Consider the following 14013-nt stretch of genomic DNA (forward strand, 5'->3'; position numbering starts at 1 on the left):
TTTCCATCGACAACCTACATTCAGTGTAAAGCTGCATTTTACACAACATTTTCTTAAACCCCTGTAAGAATCAAATGAATCTAGGTTTGAAGTTTGAGAAGAGGGAAAATATGCAGCCCCTCCGTTCCCCTCCTCCCCCCAAACCCCACCAACCAACCAACCAACCATGAAATAATAGGAACTTCTTTCTATTTTCTGAAACATTATTTCACTCCACTGGATTCTTTCTGTTCTCGGGAGGACTTATGCTTCATCCCCGACTGCATAAGCTGTTGCTAGCTGCTGCAAAACCAAGGAGACACATTTTCTCTCTGAGAGATGCTTTCTCCTTTTTCATCTCTAAGACAAAACAGGCTTTTAGAGTTAGCTCTTACGGACAACTGCATAGTTCTCCTCTCACTAGACTTTGCACAGATGCTTCTGTTATAGGGGTGTACATTCAAAATAACAGCTGTTCTTGAGTGGAGCCTATTTGAAAGGAGACCAAATGATGAACAAGAGAATGGGACATAGAAGGGCTTCTCTCCTGCCTTAGATTGTGAGTTCCTTGGGAGCACTGGCCTTTTTTTTTTTTTAACCTTTGTGTCTCCAGCACTTAGGACAGTGCCTGGTACACTGAAGGTGCTTAATAAACGCTTGTTAGCTAGACTTCTGGTAACTTTCTTAAACCAACTGGGGAGTCTATTTGTATGATCAGATAAAGTACTAACTGCTACGAAATCACCCTTTTTTCATTTTATGCAGTGACTAAGAATGAGAAATCTACATCTTCAAAGGGGATTCAGAGGACTAAATGTTAAATCCATCCTTCAGGGTCTGAGTGAATTCCTCAGGTCTGAAGAAGCTATCTGTGCCTGGAAAACTGTGGAGATGCAAGACATGGGCAACTTCTTTTAAATGTTTGTTTTTTTTTTTTCATAGGCAGTGTTGACTGAGCTAGGACGTTGCATTTGGGGAAGATCTGGGGAAAACTGAGAACATGTGCCATTGGGAATGGTGACATTCAGCAGAAAGGATTCATCTGAGAGCTCTGGGGTGCATTTCACAACAAGTTGGAAAACACTCATAGATGGAGAATAAGAATTACTCTTCTTGACTGTTTTAAACATGTTCTCTTTCTCCATTGCTATTGAAACACAGAGTGTGAGGATACTGCAGTTGGTAGCTTTTACATCGTGGTTGTATGCACTTATGGACAAATCTCAGGCACACAGATGTTTCTCCACATCATGTCACAACAAAATAGAAGATAGTGATTTTTTCATTCAACCTTAACTATACTATTATTCCTGAAATAGCTGAAAGAATTTAACTTGGAGATCTCCTGGACTTCATAAACCTCTTAGACATCCATAGCTGCCAGGATGTTATTAATTCTTTCAAAGGATTAATTAATGAAATATTACCATTAGTACAATTAGATTATTTTTAAAAAAAATGTTATCTATTCTAATGGCAGGTATAAAAAATTCTATTTTTTGGTCAATGTTGATTAAAAACAGTGCTACAGTGGAAAAGAATGCTAAATTTGGGACCCGTGCATGAATTTGGACTCTAGCTCTGATGTTAACCGCTGGAGTGACTTAGACAAGTCATGTCATCTTGATGTATCTTAGTTTCCTCATTTGTAAAATGAGGAGATTGGACTAGATGGTCTCTGAGGTCTCTTCTAGCTCTGTCATTCTGTAGACGATCCCACCACCTGTTTTCATTCAGTGGTAAGGCAGGGTCAGTAATCTCTCTGACAAAGGTATGTGAGAACCTGCTTCCCAAACCAAGGCCTGGATGAGCTCTGTCAATACCACTGCAAAACTGTTGTCCTAGTGGGGTGGAAATGATCCTATTTGTCAAGAGTGCAGTGTTTTCAAACTAAGCTTACAGAATATGTTCTCATTAGAAAAATATTATTCCTTTAAAAAAATACATAAATGTAAAATACTACATTTCATTACCTCTCCACTTATTTCCATAGCACATTATTAATAGTATTAGGCAAAGTTAATGAATAATACCCTTCTCTCATACCAGACATCAACAATGGATTTCTCTCAATACGTCTTCATGCCATTATTATTGTGCTTAATGAAAAAGAAGAAGGAAAAAAAGGTCTCTTAGACCTAGATATATACTATCACTACACTACTAACTCTGGGCAAGAGCAGCAAAACCAACTGCAAGTTGGCTACTAAATGGTTTTCACTGGCACTACCATATTATGAGGGTGTCAGTAACTAAGGTGAATTTCAGCATACCTTCAAAATATCTTTCAGAAGCATGAATAAACATTCTATCAACATTACACTGCAGAAACTATTGCAAACACATTTAGATATAGGAATACGAGTGTGTTGAAATGCATATACTCTAGATAATGATTTTCATGTGGGAGACAGCCCTGATAAGAATTCTATAGGACTCTCTGAAAAATGAAACTTTACCTTAGTTACTGATTCCTAAATATAGGACATGGCAGCACAATATAATGATAAGAGTCCTGGCCTGGGGTTCTATTCTCAACTCTTCCATTAAATGTGTTATTCTCGGTAGGTAATTTCCTCTGTCTGCACCCCAATTTCCTCTTCTGTAAAATGAGGGGATTGATAAGATGACCTCTGACATCCCTTTGAGCTCTGACATGCTATATTTCTATGGTATCATGCACTCAAGTGGGAACATAGAAAGGTATCCTATTGGTTGGTACAGATGCAAAGATATTGCCTAAACTATGCATTCTATAGATCATTTGTGCTCATGGGAATTTTTCTGTATGTGTCTTGAGGTTCCTGGATTTTAATCACATTTCAGAGGAGGCTTGGGCTCTGATACTTGGACTAAGGGGTTGTAAAAGAGAATGTTGTGTTTATACAGCTTTGGAATACAGCCTGAATTATTGAAAAGGACAGAAAAGAAGAAAAATAAATAGAATACTAAGGCAAACAGTCAAATGGTCCATCAGACCCATTTTATCATTCATTTAGGTTACTTCACAAAGGCAAATCAGATAAGTTCTGTAAACATAAACCATACAGTACATCAGCTATAGGTAAACGAATAGAAAGCCACCCTGTAATTCTTTTCTTTCTGTACTTCTATTCTTTTGTCCCCAGATTCTTTTTTTTTAAACTTTCCAACAAAAATTCAGTGCTTTGCAAAAAAAAAAAAAAAACAAAAAAAAACCCCAAAACAAAAAACCAGCTCCAGATGAATACGGGATAGCGGGGAGGGGAAAAGAAATATCATGATATCCCTAAGTGTAGAAACTTGGAAAAAATTCACAAAATATTTTTAAAAAGTTTCACAGGCAATCATTTTCTCCATATTTAGTAAAAATGAACATTGAAAAATGTGTTTTTTATAAAAGTTAAGGCTAACCAGTTCATTGATGAAGGAAGCATGCAGTTCAGTCCATTTCTGATTTTTTCCTCTTTCATCCTATATGGAATTTTTCATGTTGTAGTTTTGATCTACATATATTTAAGTTTTAATGGAGTTCAGAAGTTGAGGTTGTCTTAAGTAAGAAATAAACAAAAACCCCAATAAACTTTTCTGAAGATTACACTTGAAAACGTATTCTGTATCCTTCATGATGTGGCATGTAAAGGTCCTTAAGAGCAGGGACTATTTTTTTTTCCTCTATAGCCCCACTGCCTAGGTCAGTGCTTGGCATACAGTAGGTACTTAATAAATGTTTGTCAAATGAATGAAAGAATGGAGCTTTTGTCAGAATCTTGATTGTGCAAGTAACCATGTTCAACTTCTAGAGGGCTTTTAAAAAAATTTAAAAAGTATTATGCAGTGAGTTCAGTGGAACTATGAAAAGGCAGGCTGATTACCAAATTATGATCTATAATAGGAAATCTTAGAGACAAGTCAACGCTATAAGCAAATACTCAACTCAATGCAATATTATAATAAAAATCCTTAATTTTCAGAAAAGACTAGGCCAGGTGTATAGTATCAGGCAAAGAAATGGGAAAAAAAAACTACTCCAGCTGATTCTCTACCCAGTGGGACTACTATTTCCAGGTTCTCTGAATGGGTTAACTGTGGCAAAAATGATAAATCAAATCTTCTAAGACTTCAATATGACTTGCGTTTCTGAAAAATTGTGAATAGGTAGGATTTTGGATAATCACATCCTATTTTCAATGCGCAGAGAAACCTGTTATTTAACTTTATGCTGTTGGTTGTAAAAACACAATGCTGCCTTTAAAAACTTTTCCATCCACATTCTAGAGTTCCTACAAGTAGAGATGTTACTACATGAGTCTCTGGTTGGTAAAACCACGTATCACAAACCTCACTTTAAAACCAAGGATTGATATAGAAAAAGGACCACCCCCTCTTAAAAAAATTCCCATACTTCTACATTTTGGGTAAAAATTAAAATGCATCTTAGTAAAAATTGTGACTGTTTATCCATGGTTCTACTATACAGGGTTGGCATTTTTAATTATTATTTGCAGTTTTCTGCACACCAGACCAATTTCCTTCTGCCTTTTCTCCTTCCCTTAAGCAGTAAATTTGCATTGCCAATGAAGTATTTTTCAGTGGGCCTTCTACAGTCTCTGAAATGTAAATTATAACAAGGACATAGGATGGAAGGCAAACATTTTTTGGTTTTTTATTTTTAACCTTGCCTGAATTCTGGGGGTGCTTATGTTTTATGCAGGTGATTGGTTTTCTGTTTATAAACAATTTCTCCAAAATCAGTAAAAAAGGACACTTACTTTGTCCTTAGGGCAGATGTTTTTCATCACTTGGACAGAAGAATAAATGCAAATTCCACTTTTTTTTAAACTAGCATTTCAAAATGTGCCCAAATGACTTCTGAAGGTACTTGACTTGCCTGAAAGCCACTGAGCGGCGTTCAATTACTCTGGGGGCCTTAAGCAGGAAAGTTTTGATTTCAGTTTTAAGTATAGTTTTAGACAACTGTCATATCATAACCAGATGCAACTTCTGTATGTTAAGTCTACAGATGTAAAATAGACAGTTACTGGCGATGGAAGCACAACTCCAGCAGCTCCCAATTTTCTTCTAGTACTTTGATTCTTGAGAATGAAAATTACAAAATTTACCTAGGATGAAGAGAAAGCCTTAGGCTTTAGAAATTAAAGGACTCAAAAGCTACATTTGAATTGTTTAGTAAAATTTTAACGACTATGTTCATCAGATCTACAAACATGTTTTACAAATATTCCCAATATAATTGATTTCCTTTATCATCTATATATTTTATATTATACATTTAAATCATTATTCTGAAGAGGGGGTCCATGAAATTCACCAGACTGCCAAGGGGGTCTATGACACACATACACAGAAGGTTAAGAACCTCTGATATGAAGGAATACTATGTGGCTTTGAAGAGAATGATAACACATAAAATGTTGTAGCTAAAGGCAGAAAGTCTAAAAAGAGCAACAGTGAAGAACAATTAGGAGCTTCATGACTCTTGTATTTTTTATATGTCTATTATTTAGAATCTGAAAGCTGAGTGAGACTATTCCTTGATTACAGGTGTTGGCTGAACCTCTGTCCCTGTTGGGAAGTACAAGCAAGATGTGTTCAAAGACACGAATGATTCTTCCTAGGCATGAATGACTAATAAAGGTAGAGAGGAGAACATTTGAATTTTAAAACTATTGACTAATCAGGCTTGTAACTACAATGATAAATAGAAACCTAATTTATTTAATTTGCTAATGGTTATTTTTCTACTCTGGATATTAGTTGACTTTTGGGGACTTTAGAAGGAGAAAACATTCTTCAAACACACAAGGTGTCATGTGGGAATAACTCAGGCACTTGTGGAAGCTGGAGTTTCTTTCAGGTCACAGCTTTTTACCTGGGAGAATTAGATTCAGTGTTTTTAGAAAGATCCAAAAAATGCTAAATTTAGGTTATCATTCTACTTTTACTTGCACATGGCTTTAAAAAAAAAAAAAACAACTCCAACCCATGCTGGATAGTTCAAAGTCTTAAATAAGTAAAAAGAAAGGTAAGTTACAATATGCTTTCATGCTGTTTCTTCTCTGAAATAAAACACAAAAATAATGTATTGTCAAAACCAAGATGCTCTGTTTTAAGCTAGTTTATTTCTTTTAAACTGGATGTTTCCTCTTTTCATACAGGTAGGTATCTGCCTATAAATCACCCTGGCTAATTATTTTGCTGAATTTGAAAATAAATATTAATTTGTAGAAAGGAATATAATTGAGGTTAGCCAAGTTTACTTCAAAGTTTGGCTTCTAAGTTAGCTTTTTCAAAGGCAGTTGTTTTGATAAACCACATCTTGTAGAACTTCTTATCCACAAGTGGCTATAACCTCCCCATGGAATAAAAAATTACCCCTTTCTATTTCATTCATCCATAAAATTAAAGATAAAATGATTGACCTCATATTCTGGAAAACTGTATATTAGATACTTCAGGACCATAAGTTGCTTCTAAAAACACAAAAGATGTCATACAGATAACAACATTTACTCTTCTAAATAAGAATAAAGCTAATGTCAGGCCAAGAAATTAAAAATGGAAATAAAAAATGTTTTTGTATACTAGTATTAAACAAGTTGTGACTGGGACCAATTTAGCCCATACTGGGTCTGTATTCACAAGACTGCCTTGTAGAAATTCTTATTGGTCCCCCTCAGAAATTGGGTCTGATCATTTGATCTTAGCTCTAGCTTCATATTTATAGAGCTTTCTTGGTCTTTCATTTTGTGGTAGAGTGGGCAAGATTTCATGCTAAAGTTATCTATAAAGCACTCTAATCTGGACAGAAAGAAAAGAACACAGAGTAAGGACTCAGCTGAATTGGATGTGTATGCAGATTCAGCAGTTAATGAATTTAAAGCACCATTCATGATGAAAGAGAAATACCATAGAAAACAAGCTTAGGTAGGAAAGACTATTTGAGAAATATGGTCACTTGAGAGAGATTCTGTAAAATAATCCCTTTGTTAAAATGTCAGAAAATAGCCATGAAAACAACACACAGATGTCTTAATAGAAAATTTACTTTTTTTCTGAGAGAATAGAAACTAGATTCGTGTTTCTGTCTGCCTCCTTCAAGTCTGGAGATAAATCAATACTTAAAACAATGTTGGTTTCATGTTCTTAGAAAATTAAAAAAAAGGCAGCTTTTATACACAGAGATCATCAGTTGTGACGGACAGTTCTTGACAGTCAGGTTATGGAATGGGTGTCTAAATTTCATTTTGGTTGAAGAATGGATTTTTTTTCATGCCTAGTTCATTTCAGTTTTCACTGAAGAAAATATATAGCTGCACAATACCGTAATCTGGAAGCTTAAGTCAGGTTAAAAGAGGATGAAGCTTCACCCTCTATCCCTGACACCTAGGTATTGCCAACAGTGTTTTATCACTCATGACCTAAAAAATGGAGGCTCATGTTAAAAAGATGCATAGGGAAGAAAGTTTTGGGGAATGGTTAGGACTATATTTTAGAAACATGCCACAGAATTAAAAAAAAAACCCAACAATACTCTATTTCAGGGAAAGGATTTAAGGCTAGTATATATAACTGGCTAACTGTGAACAGCAGACTTCAACAAAGCAGTATCAATTCGAGTCAGTTTTTCAGATCCACATCAAAGTGGGAGAAAGAGAAAGAGAAAGAGAGAGAGAGAGAGAGAGAGAGAGAGAGAGAGAGAGAGAGAGAGAGAGAGAGAGAGAGAGAGGGAGAGAGAGTATAAAGCAAGTCCATAAGAAAAAAACCATAAGATAAATATAATTACATGCACTTCGCCCCTTGATTGGGAAAACTGGTAAGAAAAAAGAAAAGTAAAAGAGAAAGAATACATTTGATGGAGGTAAAAACAAAATAAGAATATCGTGGTTCAGTTTATTGAGGAAAGAGAAATCAAAGCCATCCATCTGCGAGGCAATGAAGGCGTTTACTTCCAGTTCATAGTATTGCAGTTAGTTGTACAGAGAGGTCTATGTAAGTGACAGAGGGAGCAGAGGCTCCTCAGAAGAAGAGAGGAGAGAGAAGTGGTCACATGACAACACAGCACTGACAGCGTTTTTTCTTTTGGGTACCTGGAACTGGTTCTGTGGCCAGGCTTTCTTCCTTCACTTCAGGGGAGGAGGGCTCCGTGGTGTCTGAGATCGGCTTCCCCGAGACAAGCTCAGCAGCATTTCCGTCAATAGTGGACACATCTGTCACCGTCTTCTCTCGAAGTGACTTCTCGTCGTCTTCGTCGATGAGGACCAATTCGGCTTTGATGGTATCGTCATAGCCTAGCACCTTTTTAGCCTCCTCTTCGCCCTCTATGTTCTGGTAGCCCATGAAAATCATGGTCACTGGCTGGTCCATGCTCACGTCTGGGACTTCAGCTCTAGGGACCTTAGCCTGTTGTTCTATGCTCTCGGCAGAATAGTCTTTCCTCGATTTGTGGACCATTTCTAACTTTGCCTCCTTGCAAAGCATCTGCTCCTTGGTTTGGCTGAGTCTCCCATCTGCTATCACAGTCCTTTCCGACAAAGCCTTTGCCTCATGGCCTCCTCTAATGCTTGATTGTCCAGCTTTCTGAATAAGTTCATCTACGTCCTTGGAGCTTAATTTATGAACTCCATTCTCTACCACGGTACCTCCCGAGTGCACCTCATAGACTACTTTGGTACCATCATCATAGACTTTGGCTCCTCTCTGATGGACCCCCTCTGGGCCAATGGTAGATGTAGAGAGAATCTTGGTCTCTCCTGTTTGTTTGTCTTTCTCCACATTAATTTCCATGGCGTATACAGCTTGAATGAAAACAAGAGAGGAAGTGCATGTTACAACAAAAAAAAGCCAGGGAACGGTTAATTGCCAAACAGACCAAAAAAAAAGTTATCATGCCCTTTTGCCTATCAAGCTCTTTCTAAGTGCCAAGCGTCCTGCATGTTAGAGTGAAGTACATATGGTGAATAGAGGTGGTTACAGAGAGCGTATCAGTATGTGCATTACAAAGACAAGGACAGTGAAGAGGTGGTCAGCCTGTCAGGCCTGTGCCAAGACAGCCCACAATGACTGCTGAAGATTCAGTGCCATGTGCTGCATTAGGGTTGATGACGTACAAGCTGATCTTTATTATGGGGCTTACCTCCTCCTGACAGAAGAAGGGAGAATTTTTAAAAGCACCTAACATTCTAGTACACTACCTCTAAAGTGTCCCAGCCCTCTGGCTATTTCCCCTCAGAGGCCTTTGTCCATTTCTAACTTTCCCTCTGTCTTCTTTGATGCCAGCTTCAGGATTCTGAAGTTAGGGGCTCCCTCAGAGCTCTTTCACATTCTACTCCAAAAGAAAGTAAAAACATTTTTTTAAAGCTGTGGAAGTCTTCAGGTGATGGGAGCACTTGAGACACTTAGCTTTCTTTCTAATTAATAACTAGAAGTAGGCCAAGACCGAGTCTAGACTATCCATACAGACTGGAGTATGGAAAGGATGGTCATTGGAGATCTAGTTGCAGGTTCCAGTTCTGAAGGCCACAAACCCTTCTGCCAGCTATGGCATTGTTCAAAAGGTGTAGAAAACAATTCACAGTTGAATCAGTCACTTGAATATGTGTGATAAAAGAAAAATGATAAATATACCATTTGTGGAAGAAGACAAGGCAATCTGAAAGCTGGTCATTTTTTTTTAAAGACTACAATAAAAAAATTCAGAGTTTCATCTCTTCAAGACAACTGATCATTAAAGTTTTACTTAATTCAAGGGAAATCTAATTTTTTTCCTCAAGAAGATACCCTTTGTCTATCTGTCTGTCTCTGTCTCTCTCTGTCTCTCTCTCTCTCTCACACACACACACACACCATGCATTCCCACAGAGCAGTGGTTAAAACAGCAGATGTAGGGGCAGCTAGGTGGAGCAGTGGATAGGGCACCAGCCCTGAAGTCAGGAGGACCTGAGTTCAACTTTCAAACTTACTAGCTGTGTGACCCTGGACAAGTACCTTAACCTGTCTGGGCTTCAGTTTCTTCACTTATAAAATAAGAGGTTTGGACTAGGATGTTTCTGAGAGATCCTTTTCCATTTTCAATTTTTGATCTTTAAAATCCTATCAATCTTCAATTGGAAGAGCAGCAGCACTCTGGGCAAGTGGGAGGTTAGCTTCCAAGGTAAGCTTTCCTAAATAGACAAAATTACCCCAGAAAATCCCACCAGTCACCCACAAAATATAGAACAGTACCATTAAACAATTGCTGCTGGAAGAGGATAGTGTCTCTGTGAAAGAGGGCAGTCTGTATAACAGAGCAGGTAAAGTTGAGAAAACAGCTGAATTTGAATTGTGTTTTTCATGAATCCTTACATGAGAGATTCTCAAACTTTTCGGCTGTAGGACCCCAAAGAGCTTTTCTTAATGGAGGCTTATATCTATTGATACTTACCATATTAGAAATTAAAGTTGCTAAAATTAAAAAATTGTTAATTCATTTAAAATTATAATAAACTCATTACATCTTAACACAAATAACATTTTTATTGAAAATAGGTATATTTTCCAAAACAAAAAATTCTAGTGAGAAAAGTGGCATTGTTTTACATATTTTTGCAAACCTCTTTAATGTCTGGCAGATGTTAATGAAGGTGGATTCTCATATCTGTTTCTATGTTGAATCTGTTGTGATAAGTTATTTTGGTTGAAGAATATCTGGTCTCTCACCAGTGATGTAGTTGGAAAGGGGAAGAGAATTTTAATAAGCAAATAATGTCTCAGGTTCATTATGAAAATAGTTTTGATCTCATGGATCCCAGCAGAGGGTATCAGGGATAGCCAGGGGTCATTCAATGCACTCGAGAACTTATGACTTTAACTAATGATCAGAAGAGAGGTAGGAACAAGGACTTCCAATAAATAGAAGAAAGTAAAAAACAGGTGAAAACAGCTGGCAGAAAAACCAATGATTAAGGGAGGATGGGGGAAGCCCTTGAAAGGGCATTTGAGGTGGTTCCATCTCCATATAACTTTCTTCTTGTGTCATAATGAAAAAAAAAACACAGATACACTGAAAGCCTTTCAGTTTATCCAAAATGCTAGGATGGCCAACTAACGCCATCCCTCTCATGAACTTTACTAGCTTTTAAGTATGATGATAAGAGAATCTACAGGTATGATGAAGAGAAAGAAGATTGTGAAATAACTCAGTGCACAGAGCACACAGGAGGAAGACTGAGAGAGGAGCAGATTTAAGACTGCCATTTTAATGCAAGAATTCGTCATCTTTCTTATGTCATAGACCCCTTTGGCAGTCTGGTGAAGTTTCCTGACCCTTCTCAGAATAATATTTTTAATTGCATAAAATAAAATACATAGGATGACAAAGGAAACCAAAGGTTAGTGAAAATAAAGATGTTTTTCCCTTATCCAAATTTACAGTCTCCCACAAATCGATATATCAATTCAGGTAATGAACCCCTAACCCATGAGGCTTATTGAGAAAGGAAATTGTGATTATTGCACTATTAAAACTTATTCATCTATGTATCTATCTCTGTCTGTCTGTCCGTCTGTCTCTCCATCTGTCTGTCTGCCTTTTTACGTATGAATGTAGCTGAGTGGATCTAGTCGAATTCCAATAAGACAAATGGCATATGATGTGCCTGAGCCTATGATGTTAGAGTTGGAAGAAACTTTAGAGAAATCAAAGTTCCTTATTTTACATATGAGGAATCTGGGTCCCAGAAAAGTTCAGAGACTTGCTTAAGTCCACATAGGTGTTTAGGCATAAAGTTGGTCCAATATGACTCCACTGTGCATTCTACCCTGCCAGGTCCACATCATTTGCCATAATAAACTGCAAATTTGGTCTAAGATAAAGTAACAATTTCATATTTGATAGTTTTTTATTGGATTAAGACAATGCAATTCTATTAGAGGGCCTCTTTTGTTTCTTCTGCTTCAGGAGCTGTGCCTCTGACGGCACAGACTTTCAGCACATATATACGGAGGTTCTCGGGAATAAGAGGGATTCAGTGGATGCTGATTCAGCTTCGCTGAAGCCAGGCCTCTTGCCTTGCGTAAGGGAGAAGCTCACTGAAAGAGAAATCAACCACAAGGTAGAAATGGAAAGTTTTTTTCAGCAAGGGCTTTATGAGGTTTCTTGAAGACGGAAGCCAGCTAAGAAGAGAATGATTGGGAAAAGAAGCAAGCTCACTGGAAGGATGAAGTAAACCGTGAGACAATTCTTTTAAAAGGGAGGTCTATAAATTTATTTATTTTTGTATAAACATTTTAAATGGTCTGTCCTGAATAGGCTTTAATGATAATAAACATTTGTATACAAATATATGCATGCATTTCACCTATACTTAAAGCTTGATGCCTCTGCTCCCTCACCATACACTCTCTCTTTCACCCTTTGCAGTATGATTTTAACTCGACTACTCTTCTGAAACCAATTTCTAAGGTCACCAATGACCATCTTAGTGCCAAATCTAATGTCCTTTTGCTTTTTTAAAAGTCTTATACTTAGGGGGAGCTAGGTGGCACAGTGAGTAGAGCACCGGCCCTGGAGTCAGGAGGATCTGGCTTCAGACACTTGACACACTTACTAGCTGTGTGACCTTGGGTGGGTCACTTAACCCCAATTGCCCCCCCTTCCCCCTTCCAAACCACCCCCCCAAAAAAAAACCCAAATAAAGTCTCATACTTTGTCTTCTCTAGCATTTGGCCCTACTGACCAATCTTTCCTATTGGATACTTTCCTCTGGCTTTTACTCTCCTGGTTCTTCTACTTCTCCAACAACTTCTTTGACTCCTTCATTGACTCTTTATCCTTTTCCCAGTGCCTCTAAGGAAGATGAGCTGCAAGGTTTGGTCTTTGGTATCTTTTCTCTCTATAACCCTTCCCCCTGGCAATTACACTAAGTCTCAAGGCTTCGATTGTTACCTCTGTACAGAATTAAATCTGTAAGTCCAGTCCTGACATCTCTTTTGAACTCTAGACCCGCAATTCCCACTGCCTTTAAGCTGCTTCCACCTGGATGTCCTACCACATCAACATATCCCAAAGTAAGGTGTTTTCTTTCCCTTGCTTCTCAACAAATTAGTGACCAAGTCTTGCTAATTCCACCTCTGTGCTCACAATTGTCTGCTCTTTTATATTTCCACTGCAACCAACCTAGTGAAGGTCATTTTAGTATCGCACATCTCATTTTTTCCAAGTCTTCAAACAGGTGTTAATACCTCTCTTTTCTCTCCATCTAATTTATTCTTCTAAGCAATGTCAGATGAAGGTTTCTTATTAATAGGTCTAATCAGGTCATACCTTTACTTGAAAATCTTCAGTGAATTCCTGTGTCCTACCAAGTAAAGTTCTATCTACTTTGCTTAGTATTCAAAGCCTTCCACGATCTGATGCTATTCTACCTTCCCAGGCTTTTATTCTAGTAGTATGAGACAGTACTTTATAATACTCGTTACATACACTTTCCCCTCTAGTCAAGCTGAATTACTCTTTTCCCTCAGGACACACGTTGAATTTTCCTACCTATGCTTGTACAGTTTCCTGTGCCTGGAATTTCCTCAATCTCTCTCTTCACTCAATTATTTTCTTATTGTTCACTCAGTCACTGTCCTTTCTGATCCCATATGGAGTTTTCTTGGCAAAGATACTGAAGTGGTTTTTTACAACACATTTTACAGATGAAGAAACTGAGGCAGACAGGATTAAGTGACTTGCCCAGGGTCACACAGATAGTGTCTGAGGCCAGTCCAGCCCCTATCCACTGTGCCACTTGACTGCTGTAATTATTTTCTGCTCATCATCAAAAGCCCAGAGCAAATGCTAACTCCTTCATGGAACCTTTCCTCCTTTATCTCTTTCCCTTCCCATCCTTCCTAATCTTGGATCTCAGCACTTAATTTTGAACCTCCCTCATACAGCTGTCATGCATTATAGTTATTTGTGCTTGTGTTTATTTCCATATGAGATGCTAAGCTTCATGAAAGAATGGATCTTTTATCATGCATCATTATAGAAGGGAAAGAGATCTGAAC

General features: G+C 37.7%; 1 protein-coding gene across 5 annotated transcripts in view; it reads right to left on the minus strand.

Annotated features, from left to right (window-relative positions):
* PALM2AKAP2 (PALM2 and AKAP2 fusion) overlaps window positions 1-14013 on the minus strand; it is a 553253-nt gene that overhangs the window by 251890 nt on the left and 287350 nt on the right. For 3 of the 5 annotated variants that reach the window (XM_036741809.1, XM_036741810.1, XM_036741811.1), the window contains exon 7: window positions 8070-8777. The exons of the other annotated variants lie outside the window; for them this stretch is intronic. In XM_036741809.1, the coding sequence (XP_036597704.1) occupies window positions 8070-8777 (708 nt within the window). The remainder of the gene's footprint in view (window positions 1-8069; window positions 8778-14013) is intronic. 5 annotated transcript variants of the gene reach the window in all.

Source organism: Trichosurus vulpecula, chromosome 1, assembly GCF_011100635.1.
Source record: "Trichosurus vulpecula isolate mTriVul1 chromosome 1, mTriVul1.pri, whole genome shotgun sequence".
Lineage (NCBI taxonomy): Eukaryota > Metazoa > Chordata > Mammalia > Diprotodontia > Phalangeridae > Trichosurus > Trichosurus vulpecula.